The sequence below is a fragment of the Triticum dicoccoides genome, chromosome 4B (assembly GCF_002162155.2).
Source record: "Triticum dicoccoides isolate Atlit2015 ecotype Zavitan chromosome 4B, WEW_v2.0, whole genome shotgun sequence".
NCBI classification, from domain to species: Eukaryota; Viridiplantae; Streptophyta; class Magnoliopsida; order Poales; family Poaceae; genus Triticum; species Triticum dicoccoides.
The window spans coordinates 11,897,780-11,923,932 of record NC_041387.1 but is presented as its reverse complement, the minus strand read 5'-3'; the positions used below and the strand labels follow the sequence as shown (position 1 = coordinate 11,923,932).

General features: G+C 47.7%; 1 protein-coding gene across 1 annotated transcript in view; it reads left to right on the top strand.

The window, feature by feature from the left end:
- LOC119292419 overlaps positions 1–4,470 on the top strand; it is a 51,458-nt gene extending 46,988 nt beyond the window's left edge. The window contains 4 exon segments of the mRNA XM_037571267.1: positions 919–1,005; positions 1,723–1,789; positions 3,453–3,670; positions 4,216–4,470. Of these exon segments, the coding sequence (XP_037427164.1) occupies positions 919–1,005; positions 1,723–1,789; positions 3,453–3,670; positions 4,216–4,470 (627 nt within the window).
- Positions 4,471–26,153: the final 21,683 nt, after the last annotated feature.

Below are 26,153 nucleotides of genomic sequence, written 5' to 3'. Positions count from 1 at the left end.
AAATTGGTACATGTGGGTTGCTAGTAGTGTTGATTACTCCCTGTAGTTGATGCTAATTGGTTTACTTGGTGGAAGATCATATGTTCAGATCCTTTATGCATATTATTACTCCTCTGATTTTGAACATGAATATGCTTTGTGAGTAGTTACGTTTGTTCCTGAGGACATGGGTGAAGTCTTGCTATTAGTAGTCATGTGAATTTGATATTCGTTCGATATTTTGATGAGATATATGTTGTCTTTCCTCTAGTGGTGTTATGTGAACGTCGACTACATGACACTTCACCATTATTTGGGCCTAGAGGAAGACATAGGGAAGTAATAAGTAGATGATGGGTTGCTAGAGTGACAGAAGCTTAAACCCTAGTTTATGCGTTGCTTCGTTAGGGGTTGATATGGACCCATATGTTTAATGTTGTGGTTAGGTTTACCTTAATACTCCTTTTTGTAGTTGCGGATGCTTGCAATAGGGGTTAATCATAAGTGGGATGCTTGTCCAAGTTAGGGCAGTACCCAAGTGCCGGTCCACCCACATATCAAATTATCAAAGTACCAAATGCGAATCTTACGAACGTGATGAAAACTAGCTTGACGATAATTCCCAATGTGTCCTCGGAAGCTCCTTCTTCATTATTAGAATTTGTCCAGGCATATCATTTGCTACATAAAGGATTGGGCCACCTTGCTGCACTTTATTTACTTTATTTACTTTTTGCTCGTTACTATTTATCTTATCACAAAACTATCTATCACCTATTATTTCAGTGCTTGCAGAGAAAAGCTTACTGAAAACCGCTTATCATTTCCTTCTGCTCCTCGTTGGGTTTGACACTCTTACTTACCGAAAGGACTACGATAGATCCCCTAAACTTGTGGGTCATCATTACCACTTCTCTTCTTTTTGACAACATCTGCTAGACATTCTTCCAGAATAGTAGTTTCGCAAGGAACGACATAGACAGACATTTTGACAACAAAACTAGGAGGCTAAGCAGATGTGAATCAGTAAGAAAAAAACGACAACGCGGTTTTCTTCATGCTTCCATCTATCCTTGGTTCGTGCCACTGCCTGGAATTTGCTTGCCCCGCCGAGAGCATTTTAGGGAATTCACGTGCTGATCCTTGCGCGTCGTGTTGTGGTTGGCTCGATTCTGTCTAAGGGTCAGCAGGGCTCCCGATTGGGTGACAACCCTAGCCTCCCTCGGTCCCTCCTCTCCCTTCGCTCTTGCAGCGGCCCGCCTCCCACATCCTCACGCTGCCCCCGCCCCCCCTCGCATCGCCCCGCCCCCCTCGCGCCGCCCCAGCCGCTCTCCTCGCGTCGTCGCCTCCGCTTGCCTCGCCATCACCCCCTCGGCGCTTAGTAGGGGGAGCGCGGGTCACTGTCGGCCATCGTGATAGGTCACCTCCCCCAGTCAACTCTGGCCGCCTCCACCACCACCCACTGGCAGGAGCCCACCGCCACTCATCCTTCTCCTCCATCACATGGTCATCACCGAGAGGGGGAGTGGCTCTGCCTGGAGGCATCGCTATCGGCTGGAGGAGCGCTGGACCATCGTCTTAGGGTTCATGCACCTCTGGGAAGAAGGTGAACCGAGGTGAGTCGCTTCCAATCCGTTGTGCGAAGTCAGCGGTGAGCGCCATCTCCACTCCCCCTCTCTCTCTCCCGCTGATTTGCGCGTGCATCTGCTTGAGATTTGATATGTCGGTCTATTTCATTTGCAGGGGGCTGGATCCCGATGGAAAAAGATGCACTCCTCCAGAGTTGCTGGGAAGAATAAGAAGAAGATGGGTAAGGTCCTCTTGCTATTTTATGTTGATTTAGCAGACGAAAAAATTAGGAAGAAAAATGCAGATCTATGTTTACTTGAAAAAGTTTGGGGTACTAACTAGCTAACTGGTGCTCTCAGTCTCATGATTTATCCTGTAGCTGAGTCTCTTTCATGTGCATATCATATATCCTATGTTAGTGAATCATCGGCTAGCTACTGATTTACTCTTTGTTGTTAATTGGTTAGAAAAAGGAACTACATGATCGTGGTTCTAATTATGCACTATGTCGGGGATATACCCCGCGGTGTAAACCGGCCGGAAGTTAACCCGGCCGGACTTGGCGGTTTATTTGAGACCTTGCTGAGACTTGGCGGTTCACGACTCATTGATAATCTGGCAGGCGGGTGCGAAGAGCGACAAGACCCGGTGGCCCGTCTGGCGGTTCATGAAGGCCGGTTCAACTATTGTGGGCCGGTTTAAGAGGAAAGGCATAAGGAATATTTGTCTTACAAGGAGTTAAGACCTGGACTTGTATCCGGTTTGTATTAGAGATAGACTAGTCCTAATCCTAATAGGACTCCACATGTAACCCGCCCCTTCAACATATATAAGGAGGGGCTGGGCTCCCCGAAGAGGGACAAGCTACAAGCAAGAAGAAACAATCTTAGGGCTAGACATAAAGAGGAGAGCCGGTTTACGGCAACTCCCTCGTGATGATAATGAGACCTAGCCTCAAACAGCATGTAGGGTTGTTACCGGATGATGTTTCCCGGGGCCCGAAGCTATCTAAATCCCTGTCTTGTGTTGCGTCTCTCGATTCCGCTCAACCCCTCTCAAGCTACCACATAGATGTGTTGGCCTCGCGACTAAGTCCTAACACTAAGGACATCTGACGTGACAATTCCACGACAGTTGGCGCCCACCGTGGGGCACGCGCACGGTGGTGTTGACTTCTTGAAGGGATCTTTTCCGGGGATCGAGAAGTTCATAATATTTTAAGAAAGATTCAGCTCCGGAGGATCTGCATCAACTTTGAGTTCATCGTTTCAGGTTTTACGATCCGTGAGGTTCAAGTTAAAGAAGAGAAATTAGAGTTGCCTCTGTGTGCACCGTCACACGCGACGGGGCGATCCATCATGGCCGGATCACTTTCGGCGAGTTGACGCCACCGCGTACAGAGTCGCTGAGACCGTCAAGTTGTCTGGAACCTTTTCCTGATTAGACACGGTTTAAATTCCCAAATACATCAATCGGTTTAAATTCCCAAAGACATCAATCGGAACTATGACTGCTAGTCCCCAGCGCAGAAACCAGAAGCGACAACGGCGGAAGCTATTCCATCACATCAAACATCAAGCTCAATGGTGTACCTTCGACTAGTACATCACCTGAAGACAAAATCACCTTTTTCTTTTGTCAAACTCTGATTATTACGTGCATGCAAGGAATCTCCCAGGAGGTTAAGTCAAGAATTGAAGAAGGAAAAGCTATTATGTGGGTTTAGCACGTGATTACCAAGGAAAAAGATAGATTGATCAGAGGCAAGCTATCAGCGCGCAAATCCTGCAGGCCTTGGTCAATACAGATCCAGTAAAAAGAGAAGAATAAGGGCCACAACCCGGACTCCTACACCGCCGCCGTTGTGGAAACGCCATGAGTCCGCCACACTGCACCTCATTCAGGGCCGCCCCGCCTCGTTGCTCGCCTCCAGGCTGCCGAGTCCGCGCCTGAGCCGTCGTGGCCACGCCTGAGCCGGCATGACTGCGGCCTGTTCTGCTCCACTCTGGCCGTCTCCACATTGCCATGGGCCGTCACCCTTCTCAGGCCGCTCCTTGCCCGGTTTCGAGTTAAGTCGCCGGGCGCCGTCGTTGCGGCCGCAGACGCCAAGATGCTGCTTCAAGTTGTTTCCCCAAATGCTCTGTCATCTACTCCAAGGGCTAAGCGATGAATTTTCAGATACCTCTAGTTGCGATTTTTGCACATTGATGGCAACAGAATACTCCTACCACGAAATATTACTTGAAGGCCATGAGCCGATTCTCAGCTTTGGGCTAGCCCCGCTCGTCTCGGCCTCTCGCCATTCGCCTCCAGGATTGAGTCGCCACGCTCGCCGGAGCTGTTCCGCCTCTGAGCCGCCCAGCACTGGGGCGCTTCCACTTTGCCTTGACAAACCGCGTCTGCGCCTCTACTAATCCGTCATGGAACATTAAACTACATCGGGGGTTCACTATGAGTCACCTGCGCTGCAGTTTTCTGCTCTCCAACAAGGTCACTGACGCTCAGTTCGCCGCAATAAGTCGCCGGCGCCTAGTTCAATTAAGGAAAAATCGTCGTCGGTTCATCTCCATCGCCATGGATTCCCCGGAGTCGGCTTGCCCGTGGCCTCACACAAAACTAGCCTCTGCTGAGCTAACTCTGATCCATTATCCCTACTACCTGCTGAAGTTGCCGCTGCCCTGGCCGCTTCGCCGGCTTCAAGCCATCCGCCTCTCCGATTCACTTTGCCGGATTAACACCACGCCGCTGGAGCGTGGTTCAACCCGCCGTCCGCCTCGTGCCCGAGTTAACACCATGCCACTGAAGATCGCCGACCCCGTGCCCGTGGACTCGCTGGCCTGCCATGCCGCCGGGTTACCACGCCTCGTCCCGGCAACCTGCCCTGGCCGCTTCGCCGGCTGCGCCCGAGCCACGCGGCTGTGAATTGCTCCGCCTTGAGCCGTTGCCGGATCATCACTAAACTCGGGCCCGCTTGAACCATCCCGTTGAGCCGCTGACTCAGCCGTGGTCGGCCTCGTGCCCCGCGCCCGGCGCCAACCGGCTTGTCTCTGCGGCCAGGGCTCCGCCTTGCCAACTCGCTGCGATGGCTCGCCTCTGCCCCGGCTTACCTGACCTCACTGCCGCGGAGAGCTGCTATCGTCAAATCATCATCTCTAACCTTGTTAAAGATGCGTCGCCTCTGCGGCCTTGTTTGGAACCAAAAGGGGACGGTAGAAGCAGATAAGAGAGAAAAGGAGAAAACCGGCTACGTGCATGGATTATGCGGCCAGAGTGCTAATGACATGCATATACTATTCACTTTCCATGCACTTCTAGTGCCTCACACATGGTTCAGTCTGCAACTTGATATTACCCAGCGACGTGGGTGCTCAGTGATACATTAGATGTGCATCTGTCCGGTTATTTTTGATCCAAGCACGTCCAGCATCCGTGATCATCTGACAAAAAATACCAGGTGCTATCTTGTCTATTTATTTTTAATGCATATTGTTTTTATCAAAGAACAATTACTCCGGTCTGTGATATTTTTTCGCAGGACTATTGTTTATTACAAAGGTGTCGCACAAGGGGCATGCACTAGCATTATTTTTGTACTAGCACTTGTCCATGCCGTGCTGCTCGACGAGCACGTACGCAGGTCATCGCATCCGCTACATCAACATGACGCGATTGACTCGCCCGTCCGTGCCGGTTTACGACACCGGTGCCGATCTTCCCCGTCGGCACCGGTTTACAATGCCACGGCCGACTCATCTATCCGAGCTGCCTCTGATTTTGCGGCCGTCTCTGATGTCCGTCTCTCGCGGCCTGGTCTACATCGACATACCGGGCCGCACCGTCTGCATGAGTTGTTTATTGGATATGAGCAAGTCACAGCTTGGGTAGCCCGGTTTTCTTTCAAATTGGAGGCAAATTATCGTCAACCGCCGTCTGCACTGGATGGCTCAATAAGCAGGCACACAAGTCGCCGCCATTACAGTTCTGGTTAACTTCAAATCGCCAGTTGGAAGGAACCATTGGCCGAGTTGCTGACACGGCTCATACAGGATCATTTATAACCCGCCGCAGTCATCACAACCTTCTGTGGATTCACATCGTGTTATCAACACCAATGATATACAAGTTATGCCGGTTTATATCACGGTCAAATATGGAGAGTTTCAAGCCAACTCCTCGAGTCACCTTGAGACTCGGGGGCTACGATGACATGACTCAGCAAATCTTGCTAGTTTCAGCAAATTTAAGAACCCCAGGACGATGGAGGGAAAGATAACCCGGTCCAGGAGGCTACTGTTATTTGAACGCCGTCAGAAAATTTCCGGCTTAGAAAGTATATGACAGTTACAAAATCCCGGCTCAATGAAGAAGATCCGGGTCATCAGAAAGGATTCCGGTTTAAAATCTGGCTCAAGGGAAGTCAGTCTCATTGAAGCTCTCAAATATCTGGTTTACAATCCGATTCAAGGGAAAGATGTCTCCCACAAAGCTTTGAAGCTCTCAATATCCGGTTCAAAATTCCGGTTCAAGAAGGATTTATCTCTTGCAAAAAGTTAAAGGGTGCCAAAGAGGACCTGCTGTCATGATGCGCAGTTCAAACATGGGTATCATGCCTTATTGGCCTAACATATTATTGATCACATGGGGGCTTCTGCTTCATAAAGCGGGGTCTATGTTCTTTTTTACATCATGCGTGGTTACACGGAGGTTCTGTCTTAAAGCGGCCTCCGGTTTACCTCTTGGGTTAGCTTTTCAAAGCACCATGTTATATCACTTGGGGCCTTGGTCGTGTCCGAACCAACGCAACACCTTTTGATAGGCGAAAGCCACCAGATCATTTGGGGACATGGTCAAGTCTGAACCAGTCACGCCTCTTGGTCGGCCTAAGGCCACAGAATCACTTGGGGGCTTTGGTCGAACCCGAACCATTGTCACCCCTCTTGATCGGCGTAATGCCAATGCATCACTTGGGGACTTGTGGTCACGTCTGAACCATAGTCACGCCTCTTGATCGGCCTAAGGCCACAGAGTCACTTGGGGGCTTGGTCGAACCCGAACCATTGCCACGCCACTTGATCGGCATAATGCCACGGTTTCAGTTGGGGACCTAGCTGACTTGAACCATAGCTACACCTTATTGGGAGCTTGGTCATGTCCGACCATGGTAACACCATCTGATCGGCTCAGTAAAGCCTCTTTTTTGCAAACGGTCTTATCATTGCCTTTGCTTCCATATTTTTTTCATAACTGTTATTTGATTTTTGTTGCATTTTTTAAACTGACATTGTTAATCCGGTTCGACTGTCAATTACAAATTGACGGAACACGGTCAAATCTTAATCCGGAGACTATCTGCCCGGTTTGATTTTATGTTACCATCTTATTATGGAGTAAACCGGTGTTCATTAACCCGGCTTGACTTTCAATTACAAGTTGTCAATACAGGATCAAGTTATAATCCGGAGACTATCAGCCCGGTCTGGCTTGACTACGAGTCGCCAGTATTATATATGGTTAAATCGGTGTTTATCACAACCCGGTACGGTTTATCATCAGCCGGCACAGTATGAAAGGAGTTATCATTACTCAAGATTGGGGTTATCACTCTTACTACAAAAAGTTGGTAAAACTAGCAATGTTATTCAATATCATAGGTATGATATATTTCATATTTGATTATTCTTAAGTGCAACCTTGGTTATAAACCCAGGTTATATGTTGGGCATTATGACCCGTCCGGCGGTAAACCGCCAGGACACTTTAAACTTGTTGTATGCAGAAACAGGTTGAATAAAGCATGATTATAAATCACTGACGTTTATTAAACCGGCCTGGCTTTCGACTATGTGTCGCCAGTATGATGATAAATTATCCGATGTTTGTTAAACCGGCCTGGCTTTCGACTATGTGTCGCCAGTATGATGATAAATTATCCGGTATTTGTTAAACCGGCCTGGCTTTAAGACGATAAGTCGCCAGTATATGATGAAAAATTATCCGGTGTTTATTAAACCGGCCTGGCTTTGGACTATATGTCGCCAGTATATATTTGGATTGCGCCATTGGAATCATGCGCTTATAAATGATTGGGTTATATTATTCAAATAGCTAAACTTGGCTGAATTTTCATTATGATATTGGATGAATTTTTCATACCGGATTATATTATCTTGAATAGCCAACATGGCTGGATTTCCATTATGGTTATCAATAACCAGTATTATGATTAAGGTTTTCAAAGTCGCTTTAGCGCAATGGCTATCATATTATCAATGGATATAATTTATTCTACAATTGAAGGAATAGTCCCGAGTTGCTGCAGGCTTACAACCCGGCACTTGGGGGCTACATTATTTAAGTTGAGATTACATCAAATATGCAAGTCTCATGTCGCTGCAAGCATGCACCATGACACTTGGGGGCTAATGCAAAGTCATTTTTTTGCTCATCTTATTGAAGACCCGACTCATCATATCATAATGAGTCGGCCCTTGGGGGCTACCAATTGCTCCTGTCAACAGTTGAAGGTACAAAGCTTTTTATTCATTATATTGAAGGGTCTACTGCTCAGTTGGTAAAGCACAAGGCTCTTAACCTTGTGGACGTGGATTCAAGTCCCACGACGGGGGTTACATCATATGATGTTATTTTCATTGAAGTATATATTAAGTCCCAGCTCAATATTATCTTAATGACCCGGCCCTTGGGGGCTACACTGGTTGAAGTTTTATGAGTATAAGACAATTACAAGTCCCAGGTTGCTGCAAGCATGACAACCCGGCACTTGGGGGCTACATAGTATGGAGTATTCAGTTTTTACTAGTCACTTGGATGAACAACATGGATTTCTTTGAAAGTGGCAGTATTTATATTGAAGCAAAGTCTTAATCCACCACTTTGTTCTGCCTAAAGACCCGGCAAGTTCTGCATCTTCAAACCGGTTGAATATCAGATGAGTATTTCAAGACCAATATTTCTTAAACCGGCACTTTGGAAGCCGACTCAAGTGGATTATTCTTCACAATATTTTTTTCTATAAGAAGCCAACATCAGCAATTTGGGTATGAAGCTGATTATTGACCCGGATTTTCTAGAAGGAGGAAATGACAAAGGACTTAGGAACGATCATGTGCCGGTCTACAAGAATTATTAACCCAGAGCACAATTTGCCAAATTTGTTCTGGTGTTTATTTTGCAGCATAAGTTTACCATGGATAAATCCAAGCTAAACTTGGGGGCTAATGTCGGGGATATACCCTGCGGTGTAAACCGGCCAGAAGTTAACCCGGCCGGACTTGGCGGTTTATTTGAGACCTCGCTGAGACTTGGCGGTTCATGACTCATTGATAATCCGGCAGGCGGGTGCGAAGAGCGACAAGACCCGGTGGCCCGTCTGGCGGTTCATGAAGGCCGGTTCAACTATTGTGGGCCGGTTTAAGAGGAAAGGCATAAGGAATATTTGTCTTACAAGGAGTTAAGACCTGGACTTGTATCCGGTTTGTATTAGAGATAGACTAGTCCTAATCCTAACAGGACTCCACATGTAACCCGCCCTTCAAGATATATAAGGAGGGGCAGGGCTCCCCGAAGAGGGACAAGCTACAAGCAAGAAGAAACAATCTTAGGGCTAGACATAAAGAGGAGAGCCGGTTTACGGCGACTCCCTTGTGATGATAATGAGACCTAGCCTCAAACAGCATGTAGGGTTGTTACCGGATGATGTTTCCCGGGGCCCGAAGCTGTCTAAATCCCTGTCTTGTGTTGCATCTCTCGATTCCGCTCAACCCCTCTCAAGCTACCACATAGATGCGTTGGCCTCACGACTAAGTCCTGACACTAAGGACATCTGACGTGACAATTCCACGACACACTAGGAAAATAGAACAATTTCTGGTTACTTATCAAGTTTGGTTATCTCCATGTGGAACCCCTACCGCGTGATGGCCTGATTGTGTTGTCCTGTCTCCATGAGCAGGAGGTAGTAAACCCCAAGCTGCAGGTACTGATTTATATCTTCTCTGTGCAATGACTCAAGATTGATTCTTTTCAATTTCTGGTTATTTCTTAAGTTTGATTATCTCCGTGCAGAAAATCAAAGAACAAATCATTCCATGTTTTGATTAGGTAGGATCAAGAGGAAGGAGTACCTCCATGCTGCAAATTCCGAGGTATTTTTGTAAGGTTCATTTGTCGTTTCATTGTAAAACTATGTGTTGTCCATTTATGATCTTATCGTGATCCTTTCTTCTATCTTGATGACATGGTAACCAATTAACTGCATCCACTTCTATAATATCTCTTCAAATTTAAGAGGAGCTTGGTCTATTTTTTGTGATGGATTTTCCTTATTAGTAATGCTTTATGAGGATCATAAGAAGATTTGTCTCTAATGTCTTTTCTTTACAAGTAATGCTCTTTAATTATGAGGTTCTATGGTGCATGCAATCTATCTGTAAGGAGAGATTATTCCATTAGCCTTGTGTTATTTTTTACTAGAATAGCAGGGTATTTTGAACTTGCAGTTCTAGGTTGGTTAGATCAGGGTTCTTTTTTTTACTGAAATAGTAGGGTACAAAAAGAAAATAAATAACATGGTATTCTAACCTGAAGTTCTAGGTTGTGCATAGTGAAAAGATATTTTCTATCACCAGCTCATTCATGGGAACATTTAAATAGCTTTATCTATGCGATAGACATTTATTTGATTGAATATGCTTGGTGCATTCTTTCTGAGATTTTGCTACTAAACTGTATTTAGAAATAACTCATGCATTACTAATTCCGTACTTGAATGGTTAATGGGCTCACTATAGGTTAATTCTACTTTTTGTTTCATTGATATTTTATTTATCTTCAGGCACTACCAATATATTGCACTATTACTACAACTATCTAGCAAGCTTCACGAGTGAGTACAGGTTGAAGGTTATTACCCGGCAAGCAAATCCACCTCTGCAGGTACGCTTGGTAGCTCATTCTCAAGTGACTTGCAATCTCTACTTACTGAGTTCTTGGTGTTAATTCTACTTCTGTTTGAGCATTCTGTTTTATTTGAAGCTTTGAATTAATCCAGCATTAGCTTTACTAATAATAAATTTGTTTGCCGGGAGCAACTTGAACAAGCTTGCAACTAGAGTGTAAAATAAATTACCTACACAAAATGCAGATGCAGGCCATCGCCAGCGGCTGGCATTCCCCTCCTCGAGGTTGCAGACTAATGATGGAGGACTGCCCCGTGCTTCAGCCACATGCCACTGGCACGTGCTCGTCTTGCCTGTCCCATGCTTGTTTGCCCTCTTTGCTCCACCGGCGCCGCTGCTTCTGCTTCCGTTGCTCGCTCGCCAACGGCAGCACAGGTCCGACTTCAATCTGCTGATTTCTGTCTGGTGAAGCAAGCAAGTGAGCTGACAAAATTTCTATCTGGTGGAGTAGTTAACTATAGATAACTGATTTAGTTAGCGACAAATTTAGTTATTGACTAAATTCAGTAGGTGATCTATGTCTGGTGAAGCAAGAAGGTGATTTATGTCTGGAGCAGTTAACTGAAGATTAATTGGTTCAAGCAAAATTAGTTGATTCAAGCAACAATTTCTTCCCCTGCTCCTGCAAGCCCATCAATGGTTGCTGCTGCTGGTGAGATCTCTCTTCAAAATGTGTTGTTGATGGTGCTGATTTATGCAAGCCCATAAGTTCTTGTTGCTGCTGATTTATGCAAGCCCATATGTTGTTGTTGCTACTGATTTATGCAAGCCCATAAGTTCTGTTGCTGCTGGAAATGTGTCATAATGTGTTGTCACAGCACACTGCTTGATGCACTGTCTGGAGTAGTAACACTGCTGGAACCATAGTTTTAGTCCTCCAGTCTAAGTAGCAGTTCAAAATTCAGTTCAAGCAGCAGTCTTAGCAGTAGTAATGGTTGCTTGATCTGTTTCATGCATGTATATATCATCAGTCTAAGCAGTAGTACTGTTACTATGACTGTTTTGTTGATTAGTGCACCCATGCCATCATCAATTTTTGATCTTGATTTGAAATGTTCATAGAGTACTGCTGGAGTATATGGTTAAGTTTATGGAGAAGACAAGATGAAGCGGACAGGAGAGGTGGCTCGCCCGGCCACCGTTCTACCCCGGTGCTTGTCCGAGTCGAGCAACCGACCCACTAGCTCCCCCTCCCACCGCTGCCTCATCATCTGTGCTGCCGTTGACGGCTTCTCGGTAAGACAGAGATGAGAGTCCAATCTACGGCCTCCCCAGGTTGCATCCATCGGTGAGGAGCGGCCGATCCACGTGTGTGTCGTCCCTGCAGACACGAATGTCAGCGAGAGAGGCCGTTGATAGATCACACCATTGTCTCCCTCTCCCCTGGTGGCACCTCCCCACGTGAGCTCCTTCCATAAATCCCTTGCGCTGCCTCTCTTCCTATTTTTTTGCCAAGGGTATAGTTTTTCTGTGTTGGGGATTAGGCTGGTCACTTAGGATGATAATTGCCTCAAATGATTCAGATTAAGAGTTCTGCTCTAAGATATGTATGTCCTAGATGAAAGGATCGATATAGTTGACTAGAGGGGGTGAATAGGCAACTAAATTTTTTTAGACTATTCTTTACCAATTTAAACTTTGCAGCAAAGTAGGTTGTCTAGATATGCAACTATGTGAGCAACCTATATGATGCAATAACAGCTAGAACAAAAGCAAGCAAGGTAAACAACACAAAAAGCTAGCACAAGTAAAGGCACGAGATAACCAAGAGTGGTGCCGGTGAAGACGAGGATGTGTTACCGAAGTTCCTTCCTTTTGAGGGGAAGTATGTCTCCGTTAGAGCGGTGTGGAGGCACAATGCTCCCCAAGAAGCCACTAGGGCCACTGTAATCTCCTCACGCCCTCCCACAATGCGAGATGTCGTGATTCCACTATTGGTGCCCTTGAAGGCAGTGACCGAACCTTTACAAACAAGGTTGGGGCAATCTCCACAACTTAATTGGAGGCTCCCAACGACACCACGAAGCTTCACCACAATGGACTATGGCTCCACGGTGACCTCAACCGTCTATGGTGCTCAAACACCCAAGAGTAACAAGATCCGCTAGGGATTAGTGGGGGGAATCAAATTTCTCTTGGTGGAAGTGTAGATCTGGGCCTTCACAACCACTCCCGAGCAAATCAACAAGTTTGATTGGCTAGGGAGAGAGATCGGGCGAAAATGGAGCTTGGAGCAACAATGGAGCTTTTGGGGGAAGAGGTAGGTCAACTTTGAAGAAGAAGACCCCTTTATATAGTGGGGGGAACAATCCAACCGTTACCCCCCAAGCAGCCCTGCAGAGAGCGGTACTACCGCTTGGGTGGGCGGTACTACTATTGCGCCAGCGGTACTACTGCGCCACCTAGTGGTACTACCGCGCACAAGAGGGGAGCAGGGACCTGGACCCCGGGGCAGTACTACCGTGGAGATAAGGGCGGTACTACCGCTCGGGAGCGGTACTACCGCCACTACTGCCGTGACAAGTACCGCAGAACCCGACACAAAAAAGCAAGGGCTCGAGTCGAGGCGGTAGTGGCCCGGAGCCACAGCGGTACTACGGCAGAAACCAGTAAGCGGTATTACCGTTGTGGCCCACGATACTACCGCTGGGGCCAGACAGAGAGAGCAAAGAGGGGAATGAGAGCTCCATTGAAGCGGGAAGGAACAGCGGGTGTAATAAGAATGTGTACGTGTTGATTCCACCCAAGCCATACCAAAGTGGATCCCCTCTTGATAGTACGGTGACTCCTACGCAACTAGTCCACCAACAGAGAAACGAAGGAGCTGCACCGTCTTGGTAACTACATAGTCATGTATATTTCATCCTTTTTCTTGATCAAATGAGGCACTGGTCTTGGTAACTTTATCAGCTCCTTACATATGTTAGTGTAACTATGATCCACGCAATGAAAAGCTTAAATGTGCATGTTTGTACATGCAGTGAAAATAGGGTACTAATTTTTATCTTACTGATTTGGGGATTTTGATAGTAAAATGTGTTTTTGGGCACAATGTGCATGTTTGCACATGCAGTGAAAATAAGGTACTATTTTTTCTTGCTGATTTGGGGATTTTGATAGTAAAATGTGGTTTGGGCATAATGCGGTTTCATCCTTCTCGGCAATTGCAAAACAATGTGAAAGAGGTGAATCTCGTGTTCTTGTCCATGGCATGTGTTGGGGATATAACTACTGAGTGTAAACCGCCCAGGAGGGGCCGGTTCACCCTCAACTATATAGAAGCCCACGAAGTCTCAGAAGATGGCGCTTTACTGTGAAACTTAGAGGCCCGGAGCCCAAAGGCAGATCAGGGCCCATAGTGGTAAACCGCCATAGTCATGTAACTTGTGTTGTAAGATAAGGAAAGGAGAGACCGAGCCGAACACTTGTATGAGTCGGCCTCGGGACTCTGTAGACCGGCCGGGCGTCAACCCGTGTATATAAGGGGACGACCCGGTGGCGGTTCACGGACAAGAAACACAACTCGATAGCCAGGCATAGCTTGTTTAGCTCCCTGGTTAGCGAGACCCCAATAATCCCATCACAACTAGATGTAGGCCTTTACCTTCATCGAAGGGGACGAACTAGTATAAAATCCCTCGTGTCCTTTGTCCGGTTTAACCCCTTTAAGCTAACCCGTTGCGATGGCTACACGACTAAGTCCTTACACGAGGACATCTGACGTGATATTTCCACGACAGTTGGCGCCCACCGTGGGGCTATCGCATGATGGTTTAGAGTTCTTGAAGGGTAGCTTTCAAGGACTCAAAGGATACGTGGTGTGCCGGATGACCAAGAGTCGTCGCGGCAAGCTCTACATCGACGATGCAGGCTGGGGCCCCGAGGCCGGCTCAATCGAGTACGGGTACCGGGTCCCCTTCGGCGGAATTCACGTCTTCATCGGCAAGATCGGCGATCCGGGCCCTGAGCCAGACATCTGCACCGACCTCGTCGAAATGGCTCAACATGCAAGTCCCTCCCAGATTCAGCCTCCCATGAAGCGTGCGTTCGTGGGATGTGTCCACGGAATCGGATCTGAACCGGTGTCCGAGGGTGACACGGTCGCTTATTCCGACGGCGAATCATCTGGTGAAACCGAATCCTTGTACCAAGCTCAGGATGGCGTGTTTGAAGGGTATTCTGATGGTACCAGTATTCCGGAATTCCTTGAAACGTCGAACCACGTTGGAATCTTCATGGCTGGAACACAGCCAACCTTGCAAAACTCTACTGCGGTGGCGTTTGGACCGGTAGCAGGGGCAGGAGGCTCCGCGCGCCGTCTCAAGTTCTCTCCGGTTTGATGGATGCCTGGGCGGCCTTGTTGACCACAACAGTTACACCAGCAACGCAAGATCAGCACAATGCGGACATTGCGAGTCTAAAGGATCAGATAACGCAAGCCAAGGCAGACTTAGTGGCTGAGGAAACCAGGATGGCAGAGGAACGGGCCGCTTTACATGCCCAGGCGCAAAGGATTCAAGATGAGAATTATCGGCTTTTGATGGATCAGAACGCCCTAAATCAAGTATCCAGGAGGAAGCATCAATCTCGCCTGCCGACGGATTACAACGCAATGAATCTCTTTGGAACGCCAGGAGCAGGAACTAGTAACCCGCCAGCAGTAAACCGGAATACCGATCCAAGAACCGGGGCGCTGGATCAACCTCAGGTGATGGGTCCGCCTCAGCGTACGAACAACCCGTCGTGGTATACCACACCGCCACCGGGTCACTTCTCTACCCCGTTGGACAATATGATAGCGGCAGCATCCCGGTTGGCCGCTATTCCGATTGAAGGTGAATCGCCGGCAGCGGTTGAGACACGACGGGCCAGGGATCTTCTTCAAACAGCTTTGACACAGCAGCAAGCTTATTCATATAGCCGAGACAGGGTTCACTCAACCCCGCGACCGAGCAAAAGCTATAGCAGGCATATAGATGAACCGGAGGTGTCTAGCAGTGCGCGGCGCTGCATTGTCCCTCAAGGGCCTAATCCGGTGCATGGTGATATGAACGCTCAGGACGTGGTGGATAATGGCAGAGCGCGAAGGGAGGCCGCTTTAGCAGCCCAACACGCGGGTCCATATTAACCCGCCCTGGTTCAGCTAGCAGCGTCAATGGACCGTGGCGTCGGAGTTGCTTTCAGTTCATGGGGAGTGTCGTGCCTTATTCCGGCTCTCCGTAATGTGCGATTGCCTAAGGACTTCAAGGGTCCACGTAAGGTGCCGAATTACACCGCTGATCAGCCACCCGAGGCGTGGGTGGAAAGTTATGAGATGGCAATGGAGATGCTGGACGTTGATGAAGCGGCTTGTGCAAAGTACTTCACGATGATGTTGGAGGGAACAGCCCGTACTTGGTTGAAAAACTTACCACCAAATTCCATTGAGTCATGGGACCAGTTGAAGGCTCGGTTTATAGCCAATTTCAAGGACACATGTAAGCAGCCTATGTCCATTGTGGATCTCGACGCTTGTGTGCAAGGGGAGAACGAGTCAACAACTCATTGGGTACACCGGGTTTCAGAAGTCTTGCACTCATCGGACCGTATTAATGCCGGCTCGGCAATCATCACCTTGGAGCGTAATTGCCGGTTTAAGTCGCTAAAGATGAAGTTGGGACGGCTCAAGCGTCACTGCAATGACATGGGCACCCTCATGGCCGCCTTGGTCAAGTATGCCGATTCTGATAATACCAAGGATCCCAATTCTGATGAGGAGAAACCGGAGAAGGGAAAGAAGAACGGCGGTGCAAAGGGACAGCAACACAACCAAGGAGGTCATGGGAATAATGGTAAGCGTAAAGTGGATTCAGATTTTGTAGCTAATGCTAATGTGCAGCGTCGTAAGGGTAAACCGCCCCAGCGCGGCGGTGGAATGAATCTGGAGCGTTTGTTGAATCAGCCCTGTCCAAAGCATGGGACCAAGGAGGTTCCCGCAATGCATCTATGGAAAGATTGTCACATTATGAAGGAGTTCAAAAACTCTGATCTTTTCCGGTATGATCAGGGTCCATCGGGTGGTTCAGGCCGAGGTTTTCATGGTGGCGGCGGTTCAAACTCTGGATTTCAGAATAACCAGGGCAATCAGAACAACCAAGGTGGTAATAACCAGCAGAGTAATCAAGGAAATTAGCAGCAGTCGGGTTACCAGAGTCACCCGAAGCAGTTGAATGGCGGGCAGTACCATGTGTTCACCACTACTTTGTGCAAGCGTGATCAGAAGCTTCACAAGAGGGATGTTAATGCTGTTGAACCGGCGGTGCCACGTTACCTGCGGTGGTCCGAGCAACCTATTGTATGGAGCAGAGAGGATCATCCGCCCCGGGTTGACAATCCGGGTCACCTAGCTTTGGTGGTGGCACCTCAGGTGGGAGGTTATAAGTTCACCAAGGTACTCATGGATGGAGGGAGCAGTATCAACATTCTGTATTATGAGACCTTCCGTCGCATGGGGTTGACACACAAGAGTCTTAAACTGTCCAATACTGTTTTCCATGGTGTGGTACCAGGTAAATCGGCATATCCTGTTGGTAAGATCGCTTTGGAAGTGGTGTTTGGTGATGAACATGATTCCCGGTCTGAGACATTGACCTTTGAAGTGGTGAGGATCCAGAGCCCATACCAAGCACTGTTTGAGCGACCGGCTTATGCAAAGTTCATGGCGAGGCCTTGTTATATTTACTTGCAGCTCAAGATGCCGGGTCATAAAGGGACCATTACGGTTCACGGAAGTCGTAAAATCGCTTTGGATTGTGAGGAAGGTGATGTGGCCTATGCTGAGTCGGTTTGTGCTACAGAGGAGCTGAAGTTTTATAAAGAAAATGTTGATCCGGCAGACATGACCCCTCTGAAGAAATCTACCACTGAGCATGACCCAACCCTGCATTTCAAACCGGCTGATGAGACTAAACTGGTTGACTTTGTTCCTGGCGATTCATCCAAGCAGTTTAGCATCAACACAAATCTGGATTCGAAATAGGAAAGCACGCTCATCGAGTTCATCCGTGAGAACCGGGACATTTTTGCATGGAAGCCTTCTGACATGCCAGGTGTACCGAGGGAACTCGCTAAGCACACTCTCAATATTGATCCCAAGTTTAAACCGGTCAAGCAATTTCTTCGTCGCTTTAACGAGGAAAGACGCAAGGCAATTGGTGAGGAGGTAGCCCGGGTGTTGGCTGTTGGGTTTATCATTGAAGTGTTTCACCCTGAGTGGTTGGCTAATCCGGTGCTTGTTCTTAAGAAAAACGGCACTTGGTGCATGTGTGTGGATTACACAGATTTGAACAAAGCTTGTCCGGCTGATCCTTTTGCTCTCCCGCGTATTGATCAGATCATTGATGCGACGGCGGGTTGTGAGCGTTTGAGTTTTTTGGATGCTTATTCAAGCTATCATCAGATCAAAATGGCAGTTAAGGACTAGGAGAAGACCGCCTTCATCACTCCCTCTGGAGCCTTCTGCTATGTTTCTATGCCCTTTGGGCTCAAGAGTGCCCAGGTAACTTATCAGCACTGTGTGCAGAATTGTCTTCACACTCAGATTGGGCGTAATGTTCATGCATATGTTGATGACATTATGGTAAAGTCCAGAAAGAAGGAGACATTGATAGATGATCTCAAGGAGACCTTTGACAATCTGTGGGTTTACAAAATGATGCTCAATCCGGACAAGTGTGTCTTTGGTGTTCCGGCAGGCAAGCTTCTAGGCTTTCTGGTGTCCAACAGAGGCATTGAGGCTAATCCGGAGAAGATCAAAGCGATTACATCTTTGGCTAAACCGGCATGCATCAATGATGTTCAGCGTATAGCAGGGCGGATTGCAGCCCTAAGCCAGTTTATCAGCCATTTGGGAGAGAAGGCGATCCCTCTATATCAGATGTTGAAGAAAACAGACACCTTTGTCTGGAGTGATGCGGCTAATGCGGCGTTTGAAGACTTGAAGCGGCAGTTGGCTGAGCCGCCAGTCCTTGCTGCTCCGGTTGACCGGGAGCCCTTATTGTTGTGCGTGGCTGCTAATGCCGGTGCCGTCAGTGTAGCAATAGTGGTGGAGCGCAAGGAGGCTGGTAAGGAGTACCCAGTTCAACGGCCGGTTTACTACATCAGTGAGGTGCTTATCGAGTCAAAGCAGCGGTATCCGCATTGGCAGAAGCTAGTATATGGGGGTTTTATGGCAAGTCGGAAGCTCAAACAATATTTCCAAGGCCATACCATTACGGTTGTTAGTTCAGCTCCATTGGGTGATATAATTCAGAATAGGGAAGCAACTGGCTGGGTTGCAAAATGAGGAATTGAACTTGGACCACATGGTCTGAAGTATGTGCCTCGAACAGCCATAAAGTCTCAGGCACTTGTGGACTTCATCAATGACTGGACCGAGTTACAAGTGCCAGAGGACAAACCGGATAATACATACTGGACTATTCACTTTGATGGATCCAGACAATTGGAGGGCTCGGGGGTTGGAGTTGTTCTTACTTCCCCTCGAGGTGATAAGATTCGTTATGTCCTACGTTTAATGTTCCCCTGTACTAGCAATGCAGCTGAGTACGAGGCTCTGCTCCATGGGCTCCGCGTGGCCAAGGAGATGAACTTAAGCCGGGTAAGATGCTTTGGAGACCCTGATCTGGTGGCTCAGCAAGTTTCTGGCACTTGGGATTCTAAGGATCCACTCATGGCGGCTTACAGACGTGAGGTGGATATTGTGGTGGGTCACTTCAAAGGGTATCAGGTTGAGCATATCGATTGGCGCAAAAACGAAGCAGTAGACGCTTTAAGCCGGCTTGGATCTCAGCGTAAACCGGTACCTCCCAATACCTTTTTAGATATCTTGCATAACCCGTCTGTTAAGTTGCCTACAGAGGAGGATTTGGCTGTTCCTGATCTAGAGGCTCAATTGGTGGCCGCTTTACACGTTGTGCCGGATTGGACGGTTCCATATCTGGCGTATATGAACCGGAGTGAGTTACCAGATGATGAAGTCCTGGCTCGGCAGATAGTCTGACAGTCCAAGTCCATGGTTATTCACAATGGCGAGTTACACTACTGCAGCGTTTCAGGCGTATTTCAGCGTTGTGTTTCTCCGGAAGAAGGCCAAGAGATCCTACGGGAAATTCATGAAGAGGACTGTGGTCATCATGCCGGTTCAAAGTCCCTGGTTGCAAAAGCCTTTCGTCATGGATTCTACTGGTTGACAGCTCATGTTGATGCGGAGGATTTGGTAAAGCGATGTGACGCTTGTCAAAAGTTTTCACGCAGAGCTCATGTTCCGGCTCAAGAATTAAGCATGATTCCCATCACTTGGCCGTTCGCCACTTGGGGGCTTGACATGGTAGGACCCTTTAAACGTTTCAAGGATAAGAAGACCCACCTGCTGGTGGTGGTTGACAAGTTCACCAAGTGGGTTGAAGCGGAGCCAGTTAGCAAGTGTGATGCGGCTACGGCGGTTCAATTTCTCAAAAAGATTATCTTCCGCTTTGGCTTTCCACACAACATCATCACGGACAATGGTGCAAACCTCTCTAAGGGTGAGATGGAAGATTTTTTCCAGAGAGAACACATCCGGCTTGACTTAGCATCCGTGGCGCACCCCCAGACCAATGGTCAAGCGGAGAGAGCTAATCAAGAAATCTTGAAGGGTATTAAACCCCGGCTTATGGTTCCTTTAAAGTGGACGCCGGGTTGTTGGGTGGAAGAATTACCTTCTGTGTTATGGAGCATCAACACCACCCCCAACAAATCAACGGGTTACACGCCGTTCTTCATGGTGTACAGGGCAGAGGCGGTCCTCCCAAGTGATATTCGTCATGATTCGCCCCGGGTTGCTAATTATGTTGAAGCGGACAATGAGCAAGCACGCTAGGAGGCATTGGACCTATTAGATGAAAAACGAGATATGGCTTTAGCCCGTTCGGCGGTTTACCAGCAAGACCTTCGGCGTTATCATAGCCGTCGGGTTAGGACAAGAACCTTTCAAGAAGGCGATTTGGTGCTACGGCTCATCCAGGATCAGACCGACATGCACAAGTTATCCCCACCTTGGGAAGGACCCTTTGTGGTCAGCAAAAATCTGCACAACGGATCATACTACCTCATTGACGTTCGAGACAACTCACGCACTTCTAAGGAGGAGACCCGGCGGCCGTGGAACATAGCTCTCCTACGGCCTTACTACACTTGAGCCATAGGCTTTTCTTATGTACATATTTCGACAATGTATATATTATGATCAATAAAATAAACCAGCATCCTTGCTATAAGCAGGGCCTCTGCTGTTTTTTCTCAAAATACCCTTTGAGTTGCATGGGGGCTTCAGCTAACAAAGCGGAGTACTACCTATTAGACCGGCTATCATGCCACAATACAGCTTGGGAGCTTCACACCCAAAGGGCCAAAGAGAGTCTGGATGTTATGCACAGCTCAAACATAGGCACCCAATGAGCACAGCTCATCATGTTACTTGGGGGCTCCTTGTGTGAAATACCAAGGAGTCTCGATGTTATACAGTAGTGGTCGGAAGTCAGCGGTGGTCCAGTTAATCCGGGTTAAGGCCTGAAAGACAGCCTCTTCACTTATAAGATCAGTCGGATCAACGTCAGGGGCATAAGTGTGCTTACGGATTGGCAGAATAAGATTTTGCACTTTCAGAATGACAGCCTCAACCCGTTTGTTGTCAGTATCATAGAAGGACCGGTGAACCGTCAAGTTTGCTTCTTCTGCCAACTGACTCGCCAGAGGACGCATCTCCCTTGTTTCACACGTTTGAGGGCGTCGTTATCAAACACTGCCCCATTTTCCTGTTCACTAGGAAAGCCCTTGGCAATATCGACCGGATCAAGGTCAGCTATCCATGCCTTGGCTCGGGTCAGTGCTAACAAAGCGCCAGCCCTGGCGGCGGATCGCTTCACCTCTTCTATCTGAGTTGGCGTCGTGGAAAACTTAGCCAGAGTGTCCTTGATTAGTGTCGGGGCTGCATTGTCATAAGAAGTTGCGCAGATAACCCGTTGGACACCGGTATACAACTGTTCAATCAGCGTATAGGCGGCCTTGAGCTTCCTCTGCATATCAGAGCCCAGCTGAGCAATGCGGCCACCTACAGCGGTTTACGGATTTCACATTAAACCAGCAAAATTTCAAAGCGGAATATTCATAAAGCATTGGCAAACGGTACTTAACAAATATTGCAGAAGTCATGGCATTTATTTGGCGCTTTAATCCAGTAAGCTCTTCCGTCACCGGTTTAAGAGCTGATTCAGCGTCTTCCGCCCGCTTCAGCAATCCAGCCTTTTCGGTATCCCAGTTGGTCCGCTCAGACTTGAACCACTCTTTTAGCTGCTCCATGGTGGTTAAGGCAGTTTTCAATTCATCCTTGGCCTTGGTGGTTTCTTCTTGTTGGGATTTCAAATTTTCTTGAAGATCGGCAATCTGAGAGACTTGTTGATTTATCTCACTCTGCAACAGTAAGAAGAGCATGTCAATACCTTTTTTGAAAGTCCCAAGCATATAACCAGTTATACACTTGGCACTTGGGGGCTAATGTGGATCACTTTTTTTTCTACTGATTATTGAAGTCCCACGGATTAATACAAGTTTTAATCATGGCACTTGGGGGCTAATGTGTGTTTGATAAAAAATACACAAGGGAAGTCAACAAAGTACAGTCTGGAATGTACAAAGTCCCGGTTTGACTTTCTAAAGGCAAACCGGCCCTTGGGGGCTACAATGCAATGCCGGTACATAGTAAAGTATCAAGAGGTTTACCTCATAGCGCTCCTTCATCAAATTTACCAAACCGGCCTCATAGTCTCGGCTGGTGAAGAGACGGTTTAAGAAGCCGGAATGAAGGTCTTGAGCAGATAAATCAGCATAGTCTGACAAATCGGTTTTGCTTTTCCCCTTGTTCATAAACGCAAATTCATCCTTGGCGGAATGCTTGGATAAAGCAACTGGATTGCCTGGGGTGGTATATGACGTGCCAGTAATAACAACGTCATCATCCTTGGCAGGGCTTGATGGGTTGACATTCTCTTTAGCAGGGCTTGGCGCTTTGGCAGCAGGGCTTGGCGGTTTGGTAACAGGGCTTGGCGGATCAACAGTTGGACTTGGAGGGGTGGCATCCGGAGTTGATGTATCAACCTGTGTCTCTGGTTCGGTTTCTGGTGGATTAGCATCAGCGCTTGGATTTTGCGGAGCAGAGTGGTCTGTGGCAATCTCAGGATTTTCGCCCTCATTTTATGGGGTCTTCTCGGGATCAACATCGTTAGTATGGCCGCTGGTCTTGGCCTTTTTACTCAATCGGGCCTTGGCGCTACAACATCCAAGGTTAGAATATGATAAACCGACGCGTGAAGAAACAACTTGAGAAAGTGTACTTACCCAGCGACGGTCTTGAGGGGAGGCAACTGAGTGGTTGATGAACCGCCAGACGAGTTGGAGGATGCCTGATAATTCGGATCAGACGGATTGAGTGGGTCTCTGAAGAAACCTTTCGAAGGATAAAGTTTTTCAGGAGAATAAGTAACCTCTGGGCGACGTTTCCAGTTTGGCGTATCCGGTAAACCGAAAGAGGTGATCTGTTGGCCACTATGCCGGGTTGTGCGACATTCTGCAGCTTGTTGTGTCTTCAAAGAAAATGTTGGATCCAAATGAGCAAGGGGGTGAGAATGTCTTACTTTCCGAACTGTGTGGCGAACTCTTTGAGCCGGCACAAGATCTGAATCAGAAGAAACAGTGATTACCTCAGCATTGTTTTCATGGATGGCCTCAGCGTCCTCCTGGGAACAATCATTGTCAATAAGATGTATGAATAAGGAACCAAGTAAGTCAAGTTCTACCTCTGCGTCTGATTCCTCATCTTCCGACGGATCAGAAGACTCGACGGTTTTCTTCTTGGAAGTTTTCTTGATGACCTTAGTCTTTGCACGAGGAGCCCTGGCCGGTTTGGTCCGTTTCCAGAAGGAGTTGTTGGCCTGTGACATTAAGGCAAGAAAATATTAGCGCATAGTTAAAGCGGAGGCAAATCAGTGAATATTGAGATAAACTTTACCGCTGGTGGAGGATTGGAGACACAAAAAGGTGCCAACCCGGTTTGACTGCATGCAGAGATTGTTTCATTGAGCATCTTCTTCGCAGATTCAGTAACTTCAAGGTCCGTCATTACTACTTCATGATAGCGTTGAGGGTCTTTGACGTTGCCAGTATATTCATGCATCAATCCGGGGCGGCGGCTTAAAGGCAAAATACCCCAAGATACCCAGCAGCGAACAAGGTCAATGCCAGTCAAACCGTTAGCCATGAGAGCCCGGAGCTTGGCGATTTGAGGTGCAAAGTTTTTCCGTTCCGCGGCGGACAAGCGTGAAGGCAATGGGTGACTCTTGCTGAGCCGCTGAGGGCGGTAACCCGGCAAAGGATTTTCTCCGTCAGGGGCAGTGTTCCGGCAATAAAACCAAGTTTGGTTCCAATCTTTAGGATGACTATGGTGCTTTGCGTGAGGGAAATCAACTTCTTTCCTTTTTTGAATTGAAACGCCACCAAGTTATGTGTTGGGACCGTCAGAGAACTCCGTACGGCGGTTCAAGTGGAAGAAACCCCGGAACAACTCCACAGACGGTTCTTCCTGAAGGTAGACTTCACAGAATACTTGAAAGTTGCATATATTGGACACGGAGTTCGGTCCAATATCTTGTGGATGGAGTTGGAAGCTTGCGAGGACATCCCGGAAGAATTTTGATCCGGGCGGGCTGAATCCCCGGTCTAAGTGTTGCATAAATACAATCACTTCTCCATCTTGAGGTTCAGGAGGGCATTCAGAATCCGGAACACGCCAATGAAGGACCCTCTTTGAGGCTAATGCGCCAGTGGTGACATATTCTTTGAATTGTGTCTCAGTGATCTTAGACGGAACCCAATTGCAGACAGAGAATTGTTTGGCCATTCCGGAGGAAAAACTGTGAAAGGAAAAGTAGAGGCCGGTTTACTATTAACGGTTTACGCATATTATTCGGTGTTAAACCGCCAAATTGCCGTCCAATTTCAGTTGGCGGTTTAAGAGAGGGCTAATGGTATATGGCGGATTGGTCATAAAGGTTAAACCGCCCGCAGGCAGAAGGGCCTGGGTTCAAAATCTGCTAAGTGTTGACAGAAACAGGTTTCACACATCGACGGAATTAATTTGAATCTACCAAAGCTTCAGTAAGAAAAAATTTATGCGATCTATAAAGGCTTTAAACAGAGCAGAGAAGTTTGTGCGTTCTATCAAGGGATTCTGTACAAGAAGGAAGATCTACTAAGTGCTAAACTGGATGCGGAGCAACTACCGCACAAGATTTATGCTACGGTTAAATCAAAGAAGATATAGCAGAAGCGAATACGAAGAACCTAGGATGAACGCCTATGAACGGAGATGAAAACAGAAGCCCTAGAATGCAGATCTAAGATTATGAGGGAGAAGCTTACCGGATGTGCAGGATAGCAGAGGAACACCGGAGATCTCTGGTACAACCAGGTTGATGCAGCGGCCTTTGTTGATGTAGCGTTCGAAGATCGAAGGCGGGGGCGGAGCTTCAGAGCTGGGGCGTCACGAGGAAGAAGAAGTACGGAAAGGGAAGAAAAGAAAGGGCCCCCAGGCTTATTTATAATAAGGCAGAGGATAAATGACAGGCGCGAGAATCGAGGAGCCCAAAGCGGCAAGTGGCACAGCTGTCGCCTCGATTTCCGGGATAACATTAAATGAAGGGAATCTTTTTATCGGTTTTTTACAAGAGATGATGTCATGATGATCCGTTGCTGTGTCCAGAGGATGACATCACGGCGGTTTAACAAGATTTATAAAGGGAAGACATCATGGCGGTTTATGAAGAAATGAAGGAATGAGTTTACAGGATTTTTCTAAGTGTTGAAGATTGACATGAACAAGTTCAAATCAATCTGGGGCCTAATGTTGGGGATATAACTACTGAGTGTAAACTGCCCAGGAGGGGCCGGTTCACCCTCAACTATAGAAGCCCACGAAGACTCAGAAGATGGCGCTTTACTGTGAAACTTAGAGGCCCGGAGCCCAAAGGCGGATCAGGGCCCATAGTGGTAAACCGCCATAGTCATGTAACTTGTGTTGTAAGATAAGGAAAGGAGAGACCGAGACGAACACTTGTATGAGTCGGCCTCGGGACTCTGTAGACCGGCCGAGCGTCAACCCGTGTATATAAGGGGACGACCCGGCGGCGGTTCAGGGACAAGAAACACAACTCGATAGCCAGACATAGCTTGTTTAGCTCCCTGGTTAGCGAGACCCCAATAATCCCATCACAACTAGACGTAGGCCTTTACCTTCATCGAAGTGTCCGAACTAGTATAAAATCCCTCGTGTCCTTTGTCCGGTTTAACCCCTTTAAGCTAACCCGTCACGATGGCTCCACGACTAAGTCCTTACACGAGGACATCTGACGTGATATTTCCACGACAACATGTCTGGGAAAAACAGGTGCTTGCTTGTAGTTATCACCATTGTGATTGATTGATGATTGCTTATCTAGACACATTACTGATTGGTGAATGCTTCCATGGAGAACATTTTTAGGCCAGCTTCTGTGGTGA